Source organism: Oncorhynchus gorbuscha, linkage group LG13 (assembly GCF_021184085.1).
Source record: "Oncorhynchus gorbuscha isolate QuinsamMale2020 ecotype Even-year linkage group LG13, OgorEven_v1.0, whole genome shotgun sequence".
NCBI lineage: Eukaryota > Metazoa > Chordata > Actinopteri > Salmoniformes > Salmonidae > Oncorhynchus > Oncorhynchus gorbuscha.
The window spans coordinates 31,331,794-31,350,537 of NC_060185.1; the positions used below are offsets into that span (position 1 = coordinate 31,331,794).

An 18,744-nucleotide genomic window follows, 5' to 3' on the forward strand; every position below is an offset into this window, starting at 1 on the left:
GCCCTACTGCTGCTCAGTCTATGTCCCTCTCTGTCCTCTCATGTAGACGATCTGTCTCACTGCATATCTGTCATCAATCATCAATCATTCTGTCAAGGTTGGAAGCTAAAATCAAAATGCCTAAGTCTGTATCTGTATCTGGTCTGTGTTGTACTACTACAGCCGTCTCTCCACGGTGGTGGGTGAAGAAATGATTAGCAGCCTCCATTGAATGATCATTAGGAACAGGAGCTTTAAGGGATAGAAACCCCTTCACAGCGGTGGTCTGGCACTGTGGGTCTCGTGGACAGTGATCCTGAGGTAATGTCTTTACTAGCGAGAAGCCAGTATAGTGTGATTTGGAAAATGGCTGCTAATTGTTTTTGAACCTGGCTGTGCCTCATTTGCCATGCTAGCAGCACTAATCATAGGACAGGTGAAAGGGGAAGCCAATGATCAACTCTCACATGAAATATGTGCCATAGTCTTCTATCTATCCAGCTACTACGGGGACTTGTTTATATGGGCCTATTATTTGAATCAGTGCTGTTGTTTTGGCTCATTGGCTATCAGCATGACAATTGCAGTTTTGTTTTCCCTGTGTGGAATTGGTGTTGAGGGATATTTGTGAGAATCGTGTCTGTGTTACAAGTGTGTGTGCATGTGCATGCTGTGGTGTGCTATTTGGCTAGTGTGTCATGCTACATATATCATTGCCACCCCTCTCAGTGCTTTAACGCTCCTTTACTTTCTCCAGTCCGCTGACTGTTGTACTCATAGTAATGAACGTATTCATAGTTCCTGCTGTAAAGAGGTGCTGGATGACCATTATCTCTGTTGACGGGGCATTCCAGTGTACTATTCCCTCAGCTATCTTCCACTCGTCTTCTGAGTCTGACTGTTGTCTGGGGAAATGTAGGCTATAGGCTGAAAGTTTTTTTTAGAAAGGATAGGGTTTCGTTTTTATTCAACACAGCATATTCTCTCCCTATACGTTTACGATAGTGTTGGCAGACAAATGAACCCTGTCACATATTTATAACTACAGAGATATTGAGATGTCAACAGAGAGGATCAGATTGACAAAAGGATTGAATCCATAGAATAGCCTAAATGTGGGTAACACATGCCATGGTAACATTGTGTTCCAAGAGGACACTATGCTTTAGCTATTACATAAACACGTTTAAACCAGCTTACTCTTCTATTCTAGTGCTCTCATACTCATATTTGTTTTTGAGGAAAGGTTTTTGTTTGCAAGGGTTGTCATTACATTGTTGTTTCAGCCCCCTTATTTGTTGTAATAATTCTTAATAACTCAAATGTAAATTAAATGTGTATGCGTGCTTAGGACATTATCTCGCAAAATGATAGGCTGGGTTATTTGAATATATATGAAATATTCTACTTTATTTACAAGGTTTGCAAGCTGCAATTATCTGAAAACATTCAGGCTCTGGAAAGGAGCAGCAAACGTGCTTGAAAATGGGTTTCTTCAAAGCTCATCAGAGCTCAAACGTGGTACAGATGACCAGATATTGAATTGTTCAGTTGACAGCATATGCTGTAGATTACTGTGTATTGAATCTTACTGGAGCTGCCTAATTTATGATAATGTGCTCCATTGAAGCACAATGAGATCGGTCTAGTATTCAGATAGTTGAGCGTAGGAAAGAGAGTAGGAAAGTAGCTATTAACTCTTGGGAATGAACATTTGAAGGTGAAGTGTTCTGAATGATCAGAGAGCTCAATCATGTGGTGCTGCTGGCTGCTGTTGGCTGCAGCACTATAACGTGATTGGTTCAGGGAGGGGTGTTGAAACAGAACAATGCTTTCAATCCAAGGGCCTGCTTTACTAAGCACTGGTAGAGTAGGGACCTACTATAGAGAGGCTCTTGTTCTCTAGCTACTGTTCCAACACAATGCTCATCAACAGTGGGCTCCAAAATTACTGGCACTTCTGACTGGCATTGCACAAACAATACTTAAAAAAAATATCAACAATATAATTATAGAGATAAACTCAAAATACCAACATGTGAGAAATACTGTACTTTATTAATGTTTCAATGGAACCCACCAAAATAATAATTGATTTAATTAAAAATCCATTTCCTCCATATCAAGATTTCACAATTAATTGCACCCTTACAGATTATTGTAAATACCATCTACCAAAATTAAACCAGGAATTAAATTCCACTTATTGAAATGTATCTAAGTCTTAAGGAACTATATTGAGCCATTACATCACTTCCTGTTCCACTAAATGAGGTAACACGTGTGCAATGTCCCTTTGTCATCCAAAACCATGAAGAAAACAAAAGAACTGGCAGTTCAAAAAAGACAGATGGTCGTAGATCTTCATAAATCTGGTAATGGCTACAAGAAGATCCACAAACGATTGAGCTCTGTCAGGGCAATTTTTTTTAAAATCCAAAGATATGGAACAGTTTAAAACCTCACGGGTAGAGGACGCAAATGCATTAAGCCCCCCAGGATAGGGAGGAGGATGGATGTCATAAGGTGAATGCACCAATTTGTAAGTCGCTCTGGATAAGAGCGTCTGCTAAATGACTTAAATGTAATGTAAATGTGGATGGTGAGAGAAGCAACAAAATCCCCAAGAATCACTGTGAAATAATTGCAGGCCTTGGTGGCGTCTTGGGGTCAGGGTTGCCAGAAGAAAGCACCACCAGACGCCACCTCCACAACCACAGACTCTTTGGAAGGGTTGCCAGAAGAAAGCACCACCAGACGCCACCTCCACAACCACAGACTCTTTGGAAGGGTTGCCAGAAGAAAGCACCACCAGACGCCACCTCCACAACCACAGACTCTTTGGAAGGGTTGCCAGAAGAAAGCACCATCAGACGCCACCTCCACAACCACAGGCTCTTTGGAAGGGTTGCCAGAAGAAAGCCCTTTCTGACTCCAAGACACAGACATCGTTTAAAGTATGACTGGAAGAAGGTGCTCTGGTCAGATTAGACCAAAATTGAATGTTTTGGTCAGATACAGCTTCGGCCTTGTTTGGCATCGAAACAGAGATGCATGCAAGGAGAGGCATCTCATACCCACGGTAAAATGGTGGTGGGTCAGTGATGTTTTGGGGCTGTTTTAATTCCAGAGGTCCAGAGGCACTGGTTAAGATTGATGGCATAATGAATTCCAAGAAGACAATGACCCAAAATATACCTCAAGGTCCACACAGAAATGGTTCTGTGACAACAAAATCAATGTTCTGCATAGCCAGCTCTGTCGCCGGACCTCAATCCAATCAAAAACCTGTGGGCTGAGTTGGAGAGGGCAGATGATAAGCGCAAACCCAAGAATGTGAAGGATCTTGAAAGGATCTGCATAGAGGAATGGTCCAAAATCCTTCCAAATGTGTTTCTTTACCTTGTCAAACATTACAGGAACAAATGCTGTTATCCTTGCCAGAGGTGGTTGCACTAAGTACTGAATGAGGAGTGCCAATAATTATGAAACCTTGATTTTGGTTACATTTATTTTCTATTAAATATTGTGTGATTTTGGTTCGTTCCATTGAAACATTAATACAGTACAGTATTTCTCACATGTTGGTATTTTGAGTTTATCTCTATAATTATATTGTTTATAATTTTTTAAGTATTGTTTGTGCATTGCCAGTCAGGGGTGCCAGTAATTTTGGAGCCCACTGTATGTGCCTGTCTGGTCAGTGGTGGTACAATGTGGTTCTCTGGACATTGAATGGCAGTTTGTTCTCATGGTATGACAGTTGGAATGATGGAGAGCTTCCTAACTGATCCTAGTCAGCGGTCATCAAAAAACACTTCCCCAGTCCAGTCCTGTAACCATACCCTGCTGTTGGGCTGTTTATGACTATAGAAAAGATGCCTTTTGTGTGGTGCTGGGTGAGATAGTTATGTGAGTGTTTCTTCTGGAGAATCTCCTCTACAACAGTGCATCTCTTCCTCTCCCCTCCATACCTTCATACTCTAGAGGGAGAGAGAGGTTCGCTGCTCACAGCTTACCCAGGGTGCTGCCTGGAAATTAGATTTTTCTGATGGGATGTTATTTAGTGTTGGTTGCACTAAACTGATTAGATGCATGGTGTTTACAGCTCTCACCATCATTTGCTTTTGGTCCACGCCCCATTGTTTAAACAAAAATAAAACATGGGTCTGACAGTGATGTGTCAACTCAATTGCATACCTCACAGTGCTGTGTCAGACCAGCCAGGACCAGGGGTGCTGTTAGTTATGCGTCCTGTAATAATGAGCAGCAGATCCTCCTCTGCACTGTGGCTTCTGGTCTCTGCACTGTGGCTTCTGGTCCCTGGCTGCTTTTCTGACATCAGGTGTTACATGTGCCTGTCTGACTATGTGTGTCTCTCCTGTCTCGCCACACCCAGGTGGACCGTGAAGAATAGTGAACTCTTGTTGTTAATACATTCACTATCTACATTAGCTACATGCCATGGCTCAATATACAGTACACCCCTCTCTACTTAGGATGACTCTTCACTCAGGATCTTTTACTTGGCATATTATTAGTTTGTTCTGTTAATGTGTTTGGTTCTGCCCTGTAGTGTGACTGAAGCTTTCCCAGTGTTAACTCGTCTCTTGAGAGATGTGTGTGTTTCTCTGTGACAGGCAGTGAGTCTCCGGTGGTATAGGTTAGCCCTTATTAAAGGTAGAATCCAGATGAATTCACTCATTATTCACTCATCTGTGAGTGATTGGAAGGCGTCCAGCTCTAACCGAGAGAGGATGGTCTGGAAGGAATGTTAAGATTGACTGTATTAATAATGAATTGAGTTCTGGGCCATTTTGCCTGCAGTACGTTTCAGCAGATGGGACACTTGGTTGTTTTCTACGTCTGATGGAAAGCTGTTTACCATTTTGCTTGTCGTCTGGCTTCCATACTCCTTTCCATTCATCACTACGCCGTCGTCCATTATCAATCATCTCTCCTTCATGCCTCTTGTTTCTCCTTAACATTAGGAAACCCATAAAGCATGCTTTTTATAATATGTATTATGGCAGAATTCAGAGCAAATAAATCCTCTGTAAGTAAATGTATTTCAGGTGGACAATACTTTTTAAAATCACGTTTAATTATCTTTTGTTGGACTGAATTAAGTGTTAAATGTTGTGTTGATTATATAAGTTCATATTAAATGTGGATTCATTCTAATTCATAATCATGAAAACAATTCTTAATAATTTGATTTTGAAGATGATATATGGAGAAATGTTTCTATGATTTTTCTCTCTTTCAGCATCTCTCCATGCTAACTAACTCCAATGTTACATCTATTATTTGCACATGAACATGTACCCAGCAGGCTAAAGGGGTTGAAATGACGTCATTAAAACCTGTTTAGCTCGCTGGCTAGGCTATTTCTAGGTTCATGCTGAGTAGTTTAATACCACTGAGGAGCGTAAAGGTTGATGAGTCAAATTGTGTCAAAAAACAATGGAATGGCGTGCTTGGGTTATAGTTTTAGCATTAGCCCATTTCACTGGACTACAGCAGCACGTTCTGTACAGGAGTGGGGAAGTGTTGTTCAGTTGCATGCTTGTGCAGTGTTGTTTGTTCCATCTGTGAAGTACTGGAGAAGGATTTCTGTCCAAGGATTGCTTTGCTTTTTGTTGTTGTTCTATTCTGTCTGTGTCCTCTACAGGCCTCTTGGACTCGGCCCGAGCTACACAAGGTATAGCTTCTATAGTATACCCAATACCCATCACTATCTACCATATACCATGCCCATGCATCCTCTTTCACTCTATTGAATTCTCTTTAAAACTGTTTTCTATGGTTGCTGTAGTCATGGAAACTGATGGAGAACCTCTTATCAGTCCTTTTTGGTTTGTTAGAGTGGCTTTGCTCTGTGAACCATCATGCTGAAAAATTATCCTTGAAACCTGAATGTTCTTTTTCCTAGCTCATCCATTTTGTAGCCAGGTATCAGACAACCGGTGAAGGATGTGTGTTCCCTTTCTTTCCAGGGAATAAGGTCTAGGGTGCACAAATGATCGAGCTAAGCAAAAATTGCTTGATGTTTCCAATAGGCAACACCACCCTGCATTATTAATAAACTCTCTGTTGTTGAAAACCGTAGTTCTGAAACTTTAATGAATCTATGTTCTCACGTTGCATATGAACAGATGGAGATGCTCTTCCTCTGGACAGAATGAGATATCATGGTCTCGTCTGCCATGTGTGGTTGTCCAGTCTTTGGCCACGATGATGATTTGCAGTTGACCCTCTTTGACCTTACAATACAGCCCAAAAACAGGGAACTGAATGTTCTATCTACACTACAACAAGATTGTATTAATGTGCCTGGTCTATATTTCTTCATCAAGAAACACAATAGGACCTGCCTGTACATAAGGGGTGGCATATGTGAGAGCAGCACAAGGCTGGCGGGACACTGTCACACTCTCTGGCCACCCTTTCAGCTCTGATGTAATTATCCCTGTCAGTGTTTGGAGAAGGTGGGGGGGTGGAGGGAGGAGGAAGTGGAATGGAAAAGGGACTGACTGCCGTGTCTGTGTTATGTAAGCGTTTCCTCAGGCATACTTAATGCCCCAGACATGCTGCTTCTGTTGAGTTGGAATACAGAACTAATGAGCGCTACTCCTCTCTTAGTTAGTTTCCCAAATCCCACCATATCCCCTTTGTAGTGCACTACTTTTGACCAGGGTCTATAAAAAAAATAGTTCACTATGTAGGGAATAGGGTGCTATTTGAGCCACAGCCTTAGTTTGTCCCCCAGACTGGTCCCTACTGTAGCTAATTGAACAGCATGAGATGGTTCACTTGCAATGTGTGGGTGTTGAACTTCAAAGCCATGCAAAATAAAATGCAGAGGTCCCCAGAAGTTCAGCTCTTCTACGACACCTAACTTGAGTTAACAGTGGTTTGGACTTGCGTGAGAGTTCCAGACCCAGACTATTCAGTGTCAACAACAACATCAAGAGTAGCAGACCCAGACTGTTCAGTGTCAACAACAACATCAAGAGTAGCAGATCCAGACTGTTCAGTGTCAACAACAACAACAAGAGTAGCAGACCCAGACTGTTCAGTGTCAACAACAACATCAAGAGTAGCAGATCCAGACTGTTCAGTGTCAACAACAACAACAAGAGTAGCAGACCCAGACTGTTCAGTGTCAACAACAACATCAAGAGTAGCAGATCCAGACTGTTCAGTGTCAACAACAACAACAAGAGGAGCAAACCCAGACTGTTCAGTGTCAACAACAACAACAAGAGTAGCAAACCCAGACTGTTCAGTGTCAACAACAACAACAAGAGTAGCAGACCCAGACTGTTCAGTGTCAACAACAACAACAAGAGTAGCAAACCCAGACTGTTCAGTGTCAACAACAACAACAAGAGTAGCCGACCCAGACTGTTCAGTGTCAACAACAACAACAAGAGTAGCAAACCCAGACTGTTCAGTGTCAACAACAACAACAAGAGTAGCAAACCCAGACTGTTCAGTGTCAACAACAATAACAAGAGTAGCAGACCCAGACTGTTCAGTGTCAACAACAACAACAAGAGTAGCCGACCCAGACTGTTCAGTGTCAACAACAACAACAAGAGTAGCAAACCCAGACTGTTCAGTGTCAACAACAACAACAAGAGTAGCAGACCCAGACTGTTCAGTGTCAACAACAACAACAAGAGTAGCAGACCCAGACTGTTCAGTATCAACAACAACAACAAGAGTAGCAGACCCAGACTGTTCAGTGTCAACAACAACAACAAGAGTAGCCGACCCAGGCTGTTCAGTGTCAACAACAACAACAAGAGTAGCAAACCCAGACTGTTCAGTGTCAACAACAACAACAAGAGTAGCAGACCCAGACTGTTCAGTGTCAACAACAACAACAAGAGTAGCAAACCCAGACTGTTCAGTGTCAACAACAACAACAAGAGTAGCAGACCCAGACTGTTCAGTGTCAACAACAACAACAAGAGTAGCAAACCCAGACTGTTCAGTGTCAACAACAACAACAAGAGTAGCCGACCCAGACTGTTCAGTGTCAACAACAACAACAAGAGTAGCAAACCCAGACTGTTCAGTGTCAACAACAACAACAAGAGTAGCAGACCCAGACTGTTCAGTGTCAACAACAACAACAAGAGTAGCAAACCCAGACTGTTCAGTGTCAACAACAACAACAAGAGTAGCAGACCCAGACTGTTCAGTGTCAACAACAACAACAAGAGTAGCAAACCCAGACTGTTCAGTGTCAACAACAACAACAAGAGTAGCAGACCCAGACTGTTCAGTGTCAACAACAACAACAAGATTAGCCGACCCAGACTGTTCAGTGTCAACAACAACAACAAGAGTAGCAAACCCAGACTGTTCAGTGTCAACAACAACAACAAGAGTAGCAAACCCAGACTGTTCAGTGTCAACAACAACAACAAGAGTAGCAAACCCAGACTGTTCAGTGTCAACAACAACAACAAGAGTAGCAAACCCAGACTGTTCAGTGTCAACAACAACAACAAGAGTAGCAGACCCAGACTGTTCAGTGTCAACAACAACAACAAGAGTAGCAAACCCAGACTGTTCAGTGTCAACAACAACAACAAGAGTAGCAGACCCAGACTGTTCAGTGTCAACAACAACAACAAGAGTAGCAAACCCAGACTGTTCAGTGTCAACAACAAGATTAGCCGACCCCGACGCTAAAGGTTACGTACATGACTGTTTATTTAGACCTTGTGTATCTGGCGTTAATGAATTAAAGTAGTGTATTTTACATTTACATTTAAGTCATTTAGCAGACGCTCTTATCCAGAGCGACTTACAAATTGGTGCATTCACCTTATGACATCCAGTGGAACAGTCACTTTACAATAGTGCATCTAAAACTTAAGGGGGGTGAGAGGGATTACTTATCCTATCCTAGGTATTCCTTAAAGAGGTGGGGTTTCAGGTGTCTCCGGAAGGTGGTGATTGACTCCGCTGTCCTGGCGTCGTGAGGGAGTTTGTTCCACCATTGGGGGGCCAGGGCAGCGAACAGTTTTGACTGGGCTGAGCGGGAGCTGTACTTCCTCAGTGGTAGGGAGGCGAGCAGGCCAGAGGTGGATGAACGCAGTGCCCTTGTTTGGGTGTAGGGCCTGATCAGAGCCTGGAGGTACTGAGGTGCCGTTCCCCTCACAGCTCCGTAGGCAAGCACCATGGTCTTGTAGCGGATGCGAGCTTCAACTGGAAGCCAGTGGAGAGAACGGAGGAGCGGGGTGACGTGAGAGAACTTGGGAAGGTTGAACACCAGACGAACATCAATCCTATTAGCCATTAGCAGGGTTTCTGCTCTAGTTTTAATTGGCAAGGACTTGAATGTATCAGCACACTATGTTTTTGCCCTCTTCCCCATTTCACATGCTTTGGTTCTCCTTCTGAACCCTTATTGTTCTACTTCTGAGTTTTAACCCTTTATGAATTTAGTCTGCATGGTGTTGCTTTAGAGTTACAGAGACAGTGACAGTTTGCACTGCTCTGACTAGGTAGCTAGTTCATTCTGAGGAATAGAATCATTTTAGTGAGTTGACATTGCATGGATCAACCACGGGTTTTGTACAGTACTAGAATGCCTGCCCTATAATATGTATACAGTAGATGTATGAACTATACATCAGACAGTATGTTGCTGTTGGAAAACACAAATAATTCAACACTTAGTATGTCAATATATTATTAATGTCTAGTTGAATTTGGCACGATAAATTGAACCACTCAGCAGGCTGTGTGTGTAAAAGTGCAAGCTAGGCATGTTATCCTGTCTACAGGAACCACTACTATACACCAGTAGCGTTTAACAGGCTCAGACCTAAATAGCCTGCAGTATCTGATTTCAGCCACCTCACTCTACAGCCATTGTGTGAAAAGCTCTTGATGGCTTCATCCATACAGCTTCTTGAACCATTAGTGATGTGCTCTGCTACTGTACACATCTCTACTGTACAATACAGAGGGTTGTGATCTTTCTCTACAGTATCTCTGTCTCTCTCGTAAGGGCAGGCCATGTGTCGTGTCATCACCTTCTGATGTTACAGCCATAGGAAAAGCACTCAGTGCTACAATGGTTTGTCTCCAGGCTCAGAGTTCAATGTTACTATGATATAACTACAGAGTGTTATAATGTATTGGTTCTCAATTATGCATGGATCACAATGGGGTATGAGGTTAACATTGATGTACTGCAAACAGAGGTCCTTTGTTGCTTGCTACCCTGTGATTTCCTGCCCTATAGAGTCTGGATGGGAACGTCGTAGTGAGGAGTGATGCTCGTGTGTCCTCCCTCACGCTGAAGTACGCCATGTTCACCGACGCTGGCCAGTACCTCTGCTCTGCACGCAACGCCATCGGAGTGGATTCTCAACCCGCCTACCTGGAAGTCCGCTGTAAGAGCTCTTCATGTCACAGGGCTGCATCTGAAATGGCATCCTATTCCCTATAGTGCACTACTTTTGACCAGAGCCCTACACCCTATAGTGCACTACTTTTGACCAGAGCCCTACACCCTATAGTGCACTACTTTTGACCAGAGCCCTACAACCTATAGTGCACTACTTTTGACCAGAGCCCTACACCCTATATATAGTGCACTACTTTTGACCAGAGCCCTACACCCTATAGTGCACTACTTTTGACAGGGCCCATAGGGTCCCAAAAGTAGTATACTATATAGGGAATAAGGACGCAACCACTGTCTCTGGTGTTCAGTCTTCATCAGGCCTGGCATACTGCCTGCAGCTTCCAACATTTGATCCAAAACCTACTCTTTTAAATATTTAAGACAAAAGACAGCAATCTCTTATTCACATTGCTGGTTCATTCCTCCATAGATGCCCCTAAGATCCAGGGCTCTGTGACAGTGTATACCTGGGAGGGGAATGCAGCTAACATCAGCTGTGAGGTCCTGGCCCACCCCAGTGACGTGTCCATGCTGTGGCTGAGAGACGGGTTTCAGCTTCCCAACGCTAACGTCACCAAAGCCAAGGTTTTCCAGAGCCCCACAGCCAGCTACCTGGAGGTAGAGACCCACTCAAATACACAAACACACTCGCATACACATAGGCATACTGCGCACACACACACACACACACGGATGCATGAGCACACACACATGCTTGAGCACACACACACACACACATGAATACACACACAGAATTAAGAACACTCTACATGTCATAAAGATGAAATGTGTGACAGCTAGTATTTGCAGGGTTCTCCCCCAGTTCCATTGTGGGGAGACTGAGTGTGTTTTCATTATTCAGTAGAGGGAAGCACAGAGACAGAGGAATACAAACAGGCATCTCTAATGGACAAACAGCAGTGGAACAAACTGACTCATGCATCTTAGTCACCTTGTGTTTGTAATGCTTTTCTGCCCACTTTCATGCATCGATTCTCTCCTCTGTCCCAGGTCACCCCAGAGTCTGAGAATGACTTTGGGAGCTACAACTGTACTGCTTCCAATGAGATGGGCACAGAATCCAAGGAGTTTCTCCTCATTCAGGCTGGTCAGTCACAATCACAATCTGTAGCTAATTATCCAAAATTGTCATGCTTCTATATTGTGAATCCAATATTTAATGCCGTCATCGAATGAAATGTACTGTAGTTCTCTAAGTACCTCTGAGTACCTTTATGTGTGATTCCTCTCCTCTCTAGATGTCCCGTCAGCCCCGTCCCTCGGGGTGGTGGAGCCGTTCTCCAGCTCAGCCAGGGTGGAGATCCAGGAGCCTGACGCCACCGGGGGTGTACCCGTCCTCCGGTACCGGGCTGAATGGAAGACTGTGGGCAGGGGCAGCTGGGTGCAGAAGGTCTATGAGGTCCAAGGAGGTGAGTACAGGGGCAGGACGGGCGTTGCTACGAGGGTAAAGAGAGAGGGATGTGAGGGATAAAAAAAGGAAATGTGCTCCTTTATGTTTCTTTTTCTCATTCATTGGCCTTTTTTAAATGAAACATCCGTCCTATATAACAATTTAGCTAGTTGGATTTACCCTCTAATGAGGGAAAAAAGCTAATGTTGTTGTCTGTAATCATTGCATCCCTGTTACTTGTCAAATGGATATTTCTGTCTGAGTGCAGTTTGTTGTGGATTTGTCAGTAATTGTGATTCTCACTTGTATACTCAGAAACTCTGAGTGAAGTTACCATCATAGGCCTGAAGCCTGAGACCAACTATGAGGTGAAGATGTTAGCCATCAACGGCAAGGGAGAGGGTGAAACTAGCCCCACTCTGGTCTTCAAGACAGAGCCTGTCCGTAAGTCACACTTCACACCTCCCTTCTCACCTCCCCAACAACCACCTTGCCACTGCCCATTGCACTTCCTCATTAGAATGAATCAATACATTCAGTCCTGTTGATACAGTCTGTTTGTCAGCTCCACCATAGACATAATGGTCAGCACTGACTTAGAACCTTCAGATCAAACATATTTGCCCTACGCTGTGCTTGTAAATCTAGGAAGAAGCTTTTACTGCACAACTGGCTTGATCTCTCACTGCTAGGATGCTGAGACAACCCTTGATCTCTCTCTCTCTCTCTCTCTCTCTCTCTCTCTCTCTCTCTCTCTCTCTCTCTCCTTCTTGCTCTCTCCTTACCCTTGATCGCCCCCTGTTGGTTGTAAATGTCACTGGAAGTGGAACGTCTGCCCACTCCTAACTCAGGAATATTATGCCATGCACTGCATATGTAGAGTTGAACTGATCGTTTGGTATCCGAGGACATTCTGATTGGTTGATGCTGCTATCATAAAGCCTTGATAGTTTATTTTCTTTCTTTTTTTGTCACACTCTTGTTGTGTAGTTTTCTGTTTATTCATTTTCTCTCATCTGTTTTTCTGTTGGACCCCTCAGGTTATTCTTACACAAGTAAGTGCCTCATCATCATACACACTCACTCTGAGTATTAGTTTGAACTTTGGACAAACTTTCTAAGTGTTTGCAAAACAGTCTGTCTCCAGTTCTAAAACGGTCTAGTCTATTTATACAGTCAGTGGATTTCACGTGGCTTTCATTTGCCTCTGCATTTTCCATTGAGATTTGGCAGTCATGAAATATTGTTTCATGTTTCTTATGCTTTCTGTTCTCTCAATTTCACCTAAATAGTTGAATACCTTTAATCTACAGGAATATTATATTGCAGATAACAGATTTGTACGGACATACTAACAATTTGTATATATATATATATATATGACTTCTTAGATGGCATTTTTCATTTTTTCACTGAGGACTCAGGTTTGTTATGTGGTTATTAGGGATTACGCCAGAGATCATAGTTATTATGAGTAGTTAGTATGTGACTTAGACTCTGTTATACCAAGACAAATAGCCTAGAACACCCCCCATTACCTGCTGCTCTTCTTACTGAACAGTACCTACAGTAAGAAGCTATGGTCATTTACTGATACAACTTAACTCTCCCCAAATATTATTGTGTTGTCGTGTCATGTGTAGGTTGTACATGTACAGCTGATACTACAATGTCCGTCAGTATTAGCAATACTAAGTAGTATTAGGAATACATCTGTGTTTTTGTCCCCTTTTTCAATGCTGCTGTTTTCTGTCAGTATTTCCAATATGTATGTCTTTGTTGGAAATACCGCAGCGTTTCCTCTGTTGTCAATCATTTTGTCTTGCAGGAGAAGGATGGTTTGGGATGTACCCTTTTCCATTTATTACCATATTTTGAAAGTTATTTTATTTGAAATTACTGTAAATCTAGAGCATTAGCCACAGTAGCTGAAGTCATCATTTCTCTCAGAGGAAAACCTGTCATTTGTCCCTGCTTGTGTTTTCAGTGTTGTCAAAAGTTCACTGTTGTTTTGTGTTAGTCTTCAGTCTCTGTTTTGTTTAATTTTGTCTTCAGGTCTTATAACTGTGTTTTTCCTGTCCATGTTTACGTTGTCTATTTTTATATCTTTCATGTTTCCACTTTCCTTTCAACCAATCACATGCGTGCGTTTCATGTGACTGTCATCATGTGGCTTGCATGGCGCTGATGATGTCATCACTCTGCAGAAGGTAACTTTTCGTTCCCAACTTTCATCAGAGGAATCTTAGTTTTACTGGAGAGTCATTCATAACATAAATACTAAATGTCCCAATTCAATAATGTCCCATTTATTTCCATGTATTTTCCATCTTGTTAACCCATCATGTGTAGCCATTCACCTGTCGAGACTGATTGTAGCTCCCTGTAACTGTCAGTTATTTAGCAAGGAAGTGTTCCTACTGTAACTCCTCTCAGTACTGTGAATGATGCTCCTTGACTGACCTGCAGAGTTGTTAGCTCAGTGATATATTTGACTGGATTCTCTATCCACAATACTCATTTGTGTTAGCTACTGTATATATCTGCAGAAATCCCGTCTTTCATTTTGTGCCACTCCAAAAAAATCCTTCCTGCTTTGAACGAAGCAGGCCTTTTTCAACACGAACAAGTACAATTAAAATATGAGCCTGTCGTAAATGATTTTATCCTAAGCAAGTTTGTGATCTCAGAAGTGCATGTCATCCTCTCCTATGAGCGTGGACTTTTCATCCAACTTATCTAGCAGTAATTATTGACTTGCAAGGCATTTGTAAAGTAAAATAGGCTTCTACCTATTTTTTTGAACATCATTAGGCCACTGACTTAGATCTAAATCAAGTTCCCTGAAACTAGCTCTGATAGTCTTACATTTTGTCTCAATTAACTTCCTTCTTATGCGCCCCCCTATTCCCACTTTTCCTGTTTTGTGTGCTGGATGTTTGTTTCAGTGGCGATCACTCTCATAGATTGGAATGGGAGTTATTCATCCGAATAACATATTTATTCATTCATTCAACAAACAAATACACCTTCTGATATAACTTTGAATTTATACCAACAATTTCACCGATTTATCACATTGTAATAACGTTTTTGCACTAACCCTCATTTGTCCCTCTCAAGTAGTTTACAGTGTACAAACATCCCCCCTAACGGCTGTGTCCTGACCAATCATGTGTAATTGCTGTATAAATGCTACTTTCACTTTAGCACTCCACAGTAGTCTCACAGCTTGTTCATGAGCACTTTTAGTTGGAGAGGCAGACAAGTGCCTCTGGTAAAACAGTATGGAGGAATGGTGCCATCTGGAGAAGACTAGGACAGAATATTAACAGCTTTCTTCACGTCTTTGAAACAGGTTTAGGAGAAACCAGTTAAGGGTTTAACAGCAGCTGCTGACCAGCTGTAATACATTCTACGTCTTCAGAATGACCACTTCAGCTCACCAACTAACCTTGATATCACTCATGTGTTTGTTTAGGGGAACCTGAACCGCCTAAGCTGGAGGGAACACTTCAAACCAAAGGCAACTCCCTCAAAGTAAACTGGATCAAGCAGGACGATGGAGGCTCACCCATCACACACTACCTAGTCCGCTATAAACCAGTGAGTACTCACACTACCTAGTCCGCTAAACCAGTGAGTACTGCTACTACCTAGTCTGCTAAACCAGTGAGTACTCACACTACCTAGTCTGCTATAAACCAGTGAGTACTGCTACTACCTAGTCTGCCATGAACCGGTGAGTCCTGCTACTACCTAGTCTGCTATAAACCGGTGAGTCCTGCTACTACCTAGTCTGCTATAAACCAGTAAGTACTCACACTACCTAGTCTGCTATAAACCAGTAAGTACTCGCACTACCTAGTCTGCTATAAACCAGTGAGTACTCACACTACCTAGTCTGCTATAAACCAGTGAGTATTGCTACTACATAGTCCGCCATAAACTGGTGAGTACTCACAATACCTAGTCCGCTATAAAGCAGTGAGTACTCACAGTACCTAGTTCACTATAAACCAGTAAGTACTCATACTACCTAGTCCGCAATAAACCAGCGAGTACTCACAATACTTAGTCAGCTATAAACCAGTGTGTACTCACACTACCTAGTCTGCTATAAACCAGTGAGTACTACCACTACTACCTAGTTCGCTATAAACCAGTGAGTACTCACAATACCTAGTCTGCTATAAACCAGTGAGTACTCACACTACCTAGTCAGCTATAAACCAGTGAGTACTCACAATACCTAGTCTGCTATGAACCAGTGAGTACTGCTACTACCTAGTCTGCTATAAACCAGTGAGTACTCACACTACCTAGTCCGCTATAAACCAGTGAATACTCACAATACCTACAGTAGTCTGCTATAAACCAGTGGGTTTGGGGCACTGTACAAAGCACCATAGACAGTTGTAGACAATGTGCATTCTTATATGCAAAAAAATGATGCTTATGTACCCATGTCCTTTCAAGGAATAGATTCTTAAAAGAGGCTGTCAGGTACTGTATTGTATCATTTTTGTATCATCAGGTACTGTATTGTGTCATTTGTGTGTCCTTTAGAAGCATCAGACCGACTGGAAGCCAGAGATCCGGCTGCCCAGTGGCAGTGAGTATGTGGTTCTGAGCGGACTGGAGTGGAACACAGAGTACGATGTGTTTGTGGTGGCAGAGAACCAGCAGGGGAAGTCCCAACCTGGAACCTTGACCTTCAGAACCTCTCCAGAACCTGCTGCCATTCCAGGTACCCACACCGTGCACAGGGCACTCACAATGGCACTGCCACACACAGCTAAGGCAGCAAACTCGATCATGTCCCAAACAGGAGCATTTTCTGTTCTCCCGACCACATAAATCTGACAGTACACTTAATAAGAAATAAGAAAATAGAAAAACAATCCAGCTGTTGATCAGAGCTGTTCGTGGGTGTTCGCTGTGCAGCAGGAAATGTTTGAACTAGAACTCTCCACCGTTAGTCCCAGAGGGTATGTGAAGAAGGTATTGTCTGTCCCAGAGGGTATGTGAAGAAGGTATTGTCTGTCCCAGAGGGTATGTGAAGAAGGTAGTGTCTGTCCCAGAGGGTATGTGAAGAAGGTAGTGTCTGTCCCAGAGGGTATGTGAAGAAGGTATTGTCTGTCCCAGAGGGTATGTGAAGAAGGTATTTTTGTCTGCGAGGACCACCCAAACTAACACTTATTTTTGACCATGTCCAGAGTTTGTTTTTAACAGTTTATTTTTTGTGATGTTGGCATACATCACACAATTTCTTTCTAATTTCCAATTTGTTAGATTTGAACTCCTTCACCGAAGTTGTGTGTGACACACTGTATGAGTTTGCCTTGTCAGTGTTACAACAGGCTGCCTCCGCTATGGACAAATGCTATCCTTCTACAGTGATGTGTACAGTATGTAGATGGATGGTCTATCCTGCTACAGTGACGGGTACAGTATGTAGATGGATGGTCTATCTACTACAGTGATGGGTACAGTATGTAGATGGATGGTCTATCCTGCTACAGTGATAGGTACAGTATGTAGATGGATGGTCTATCTACTACAGTAATGGGTACAGTATGTAGATGGATGGTCTATCCTGCTACAGTGATAGGTACAGTATGTAGATGGATGGTCTATCTACTACAGTGATGGGTACAGTATGTAGATGGATGGTCTATCCTGCTACAGTGATAGGTACAGTATGTAGATGGATGGTCTATCTACTACAGTGATGGGTACAGTATGTAGATGGATGGTCTATCCTGCTACAGTGACGGGTACAGTATGTAGATGGATGGTCTATCCTGCTACAGTGATAGGTACAGTATGTAGATGGATGGTCTATCTACTACAGTGATGGGTACAGTATGTAGATGGATGGTCTATCCTGCTACAGTGATAGGTACAGTATGTAGATGGATGGTCTATCTACTACAGTGACGGGTACAGTATGTAGATGGATGGTCTATCCTGCTACAGTGACGGGTACAGTATGTAGATGGATGGTCTATCCTGCTACAGTGATGGGTACAGTATGTAGATGGATGGTCTATCCTGCTACAGTGATGGCTACAGTATGTACATGGATGGTCTATCCTGCTACAGTGATGGGTACAGTATGTAGATGGATGGTCTATCCTGCTACAGTGATGGGTACAGTATGTAGATGGATGGTCTATCCTGCTACATTGATGGGTGCAGTATGTAGATGGATGGTCTATCCTGCTACAGTGATGGCTACAGTATGTAGATGGATGGTCTATCCTGCTACAGTGATGGGTACAGTATGTTGATGGATGGTCTATCCTGCTACAGTGATGGGTACAGTATGTAGATGGATGGTCTATCCTGCTACAGTGATGGGTACAGTATGTAGATGGATGGTCTATCCTGCTACAGTGATGGGTACAGTATGTAGATGGATGGTCTATCCTGCTACAGTGATATGTACAGTATGTAGATGGATGGTCTATCCTGCTACAGTGATGGGTACAGTATGTAGATGGATGGTCTATCCTGCTACAGTGATATGTACAGTATGTAGATGGATGGTCTATCCTGCTACAGTGATGGGTACAGTATGTAGATGGATGGTCTATCCTACAGTGATGGGTACAGTATGTAGATGGATGGTCTATCCTCCTACAGAGATGGGTACAGTATGTAGATGGATGGTCTATCCTGCTATAGTGATATGTACAGTATGTAGATGGATGGTCTATCCTGCTACAGTGATGGGTACAGTATGTAGATGGATGGTCTATCCTCCTACAGTGATGGGTACAGTATGTAGATGGATGGTCTTTGTCCGTGTGTGTGGATGCAGTCTACTTCTACATAGTTTGGCCTTAACTGATGCAGCAGCGTTCCTGTTCCATAGCAGGTCTTAGCTCGCTGAAACTGACTGCTG

General features: G+C 42.9%; 1 protein-coding gene across 7 annotated transcripts in view; it reads left to right on the forward strand.

Annotated features, from left to right (window-relative positions):
* The window catches only part of LOC123992713 (neural cell adhesion molecule 1-like), a 107,319-nt gene that overhangs the window by 81,407 nt on the left and 7,168 nt on the right, over positions 1 to 18,744 (forward strand). For 4 of the 7 annotated variants that reach the window (XR_006831295.1, XM_046294154.1, XM_046294153.1 and 1 more), the window contains exons 10-20: positions 5,654 to 5,683; positions 10,256 to 10,406; positions 10,851 to 11,038; positions 11,432 to 11,528; positions 11,680 to 11,850; positions 12,147 to 12,275; positions 12,872 to 12,886; positions 13,223 to 13,255; positions 14,039 to 14,041; positions 15,313 to 15,437; positions 16,401 to 16,581. Coding sequence is in view for 6 of the 7 variants with exons in the window: in XM_046294154.1 (XP_046150110.1) it covers positions 5,654 to 5,683; positions 10,256 to 10,406; positions 10,851 to 11,038; positions 11,432 to 11,528; positions 11,680 to 11,850; positions 12,147 to 12,275; positions 12,872 to 12,886; positions 13,223 to 13,255; positions 14,039 to 14,041; positions 15,313 to 15,437; positions 16,401 to 16,581 (1,123 nt within the window). In the remaining variant the exon portion in view is untranslated. The remainder of the gene's footprint in view (positions 1 to 5,653; positions 5,684 to 10,255; positions 10,407 to 10,850; positions 11,039 to 11,431; positions 11,529 to 11,679; positions 11,851 to 12,146; positions 12,276 to 12,871; positions 12,887 to 13,222; positions 13,256 to 14,038; positions 14,042 to 15,312; positions 15,438 to 16,400; positions 16,582 to 18,744) is intronic. The other 3 variants (XM_046294158.1, XM_046294157.1, XM_046294156.1) reach the window with 2 other exon arrangements.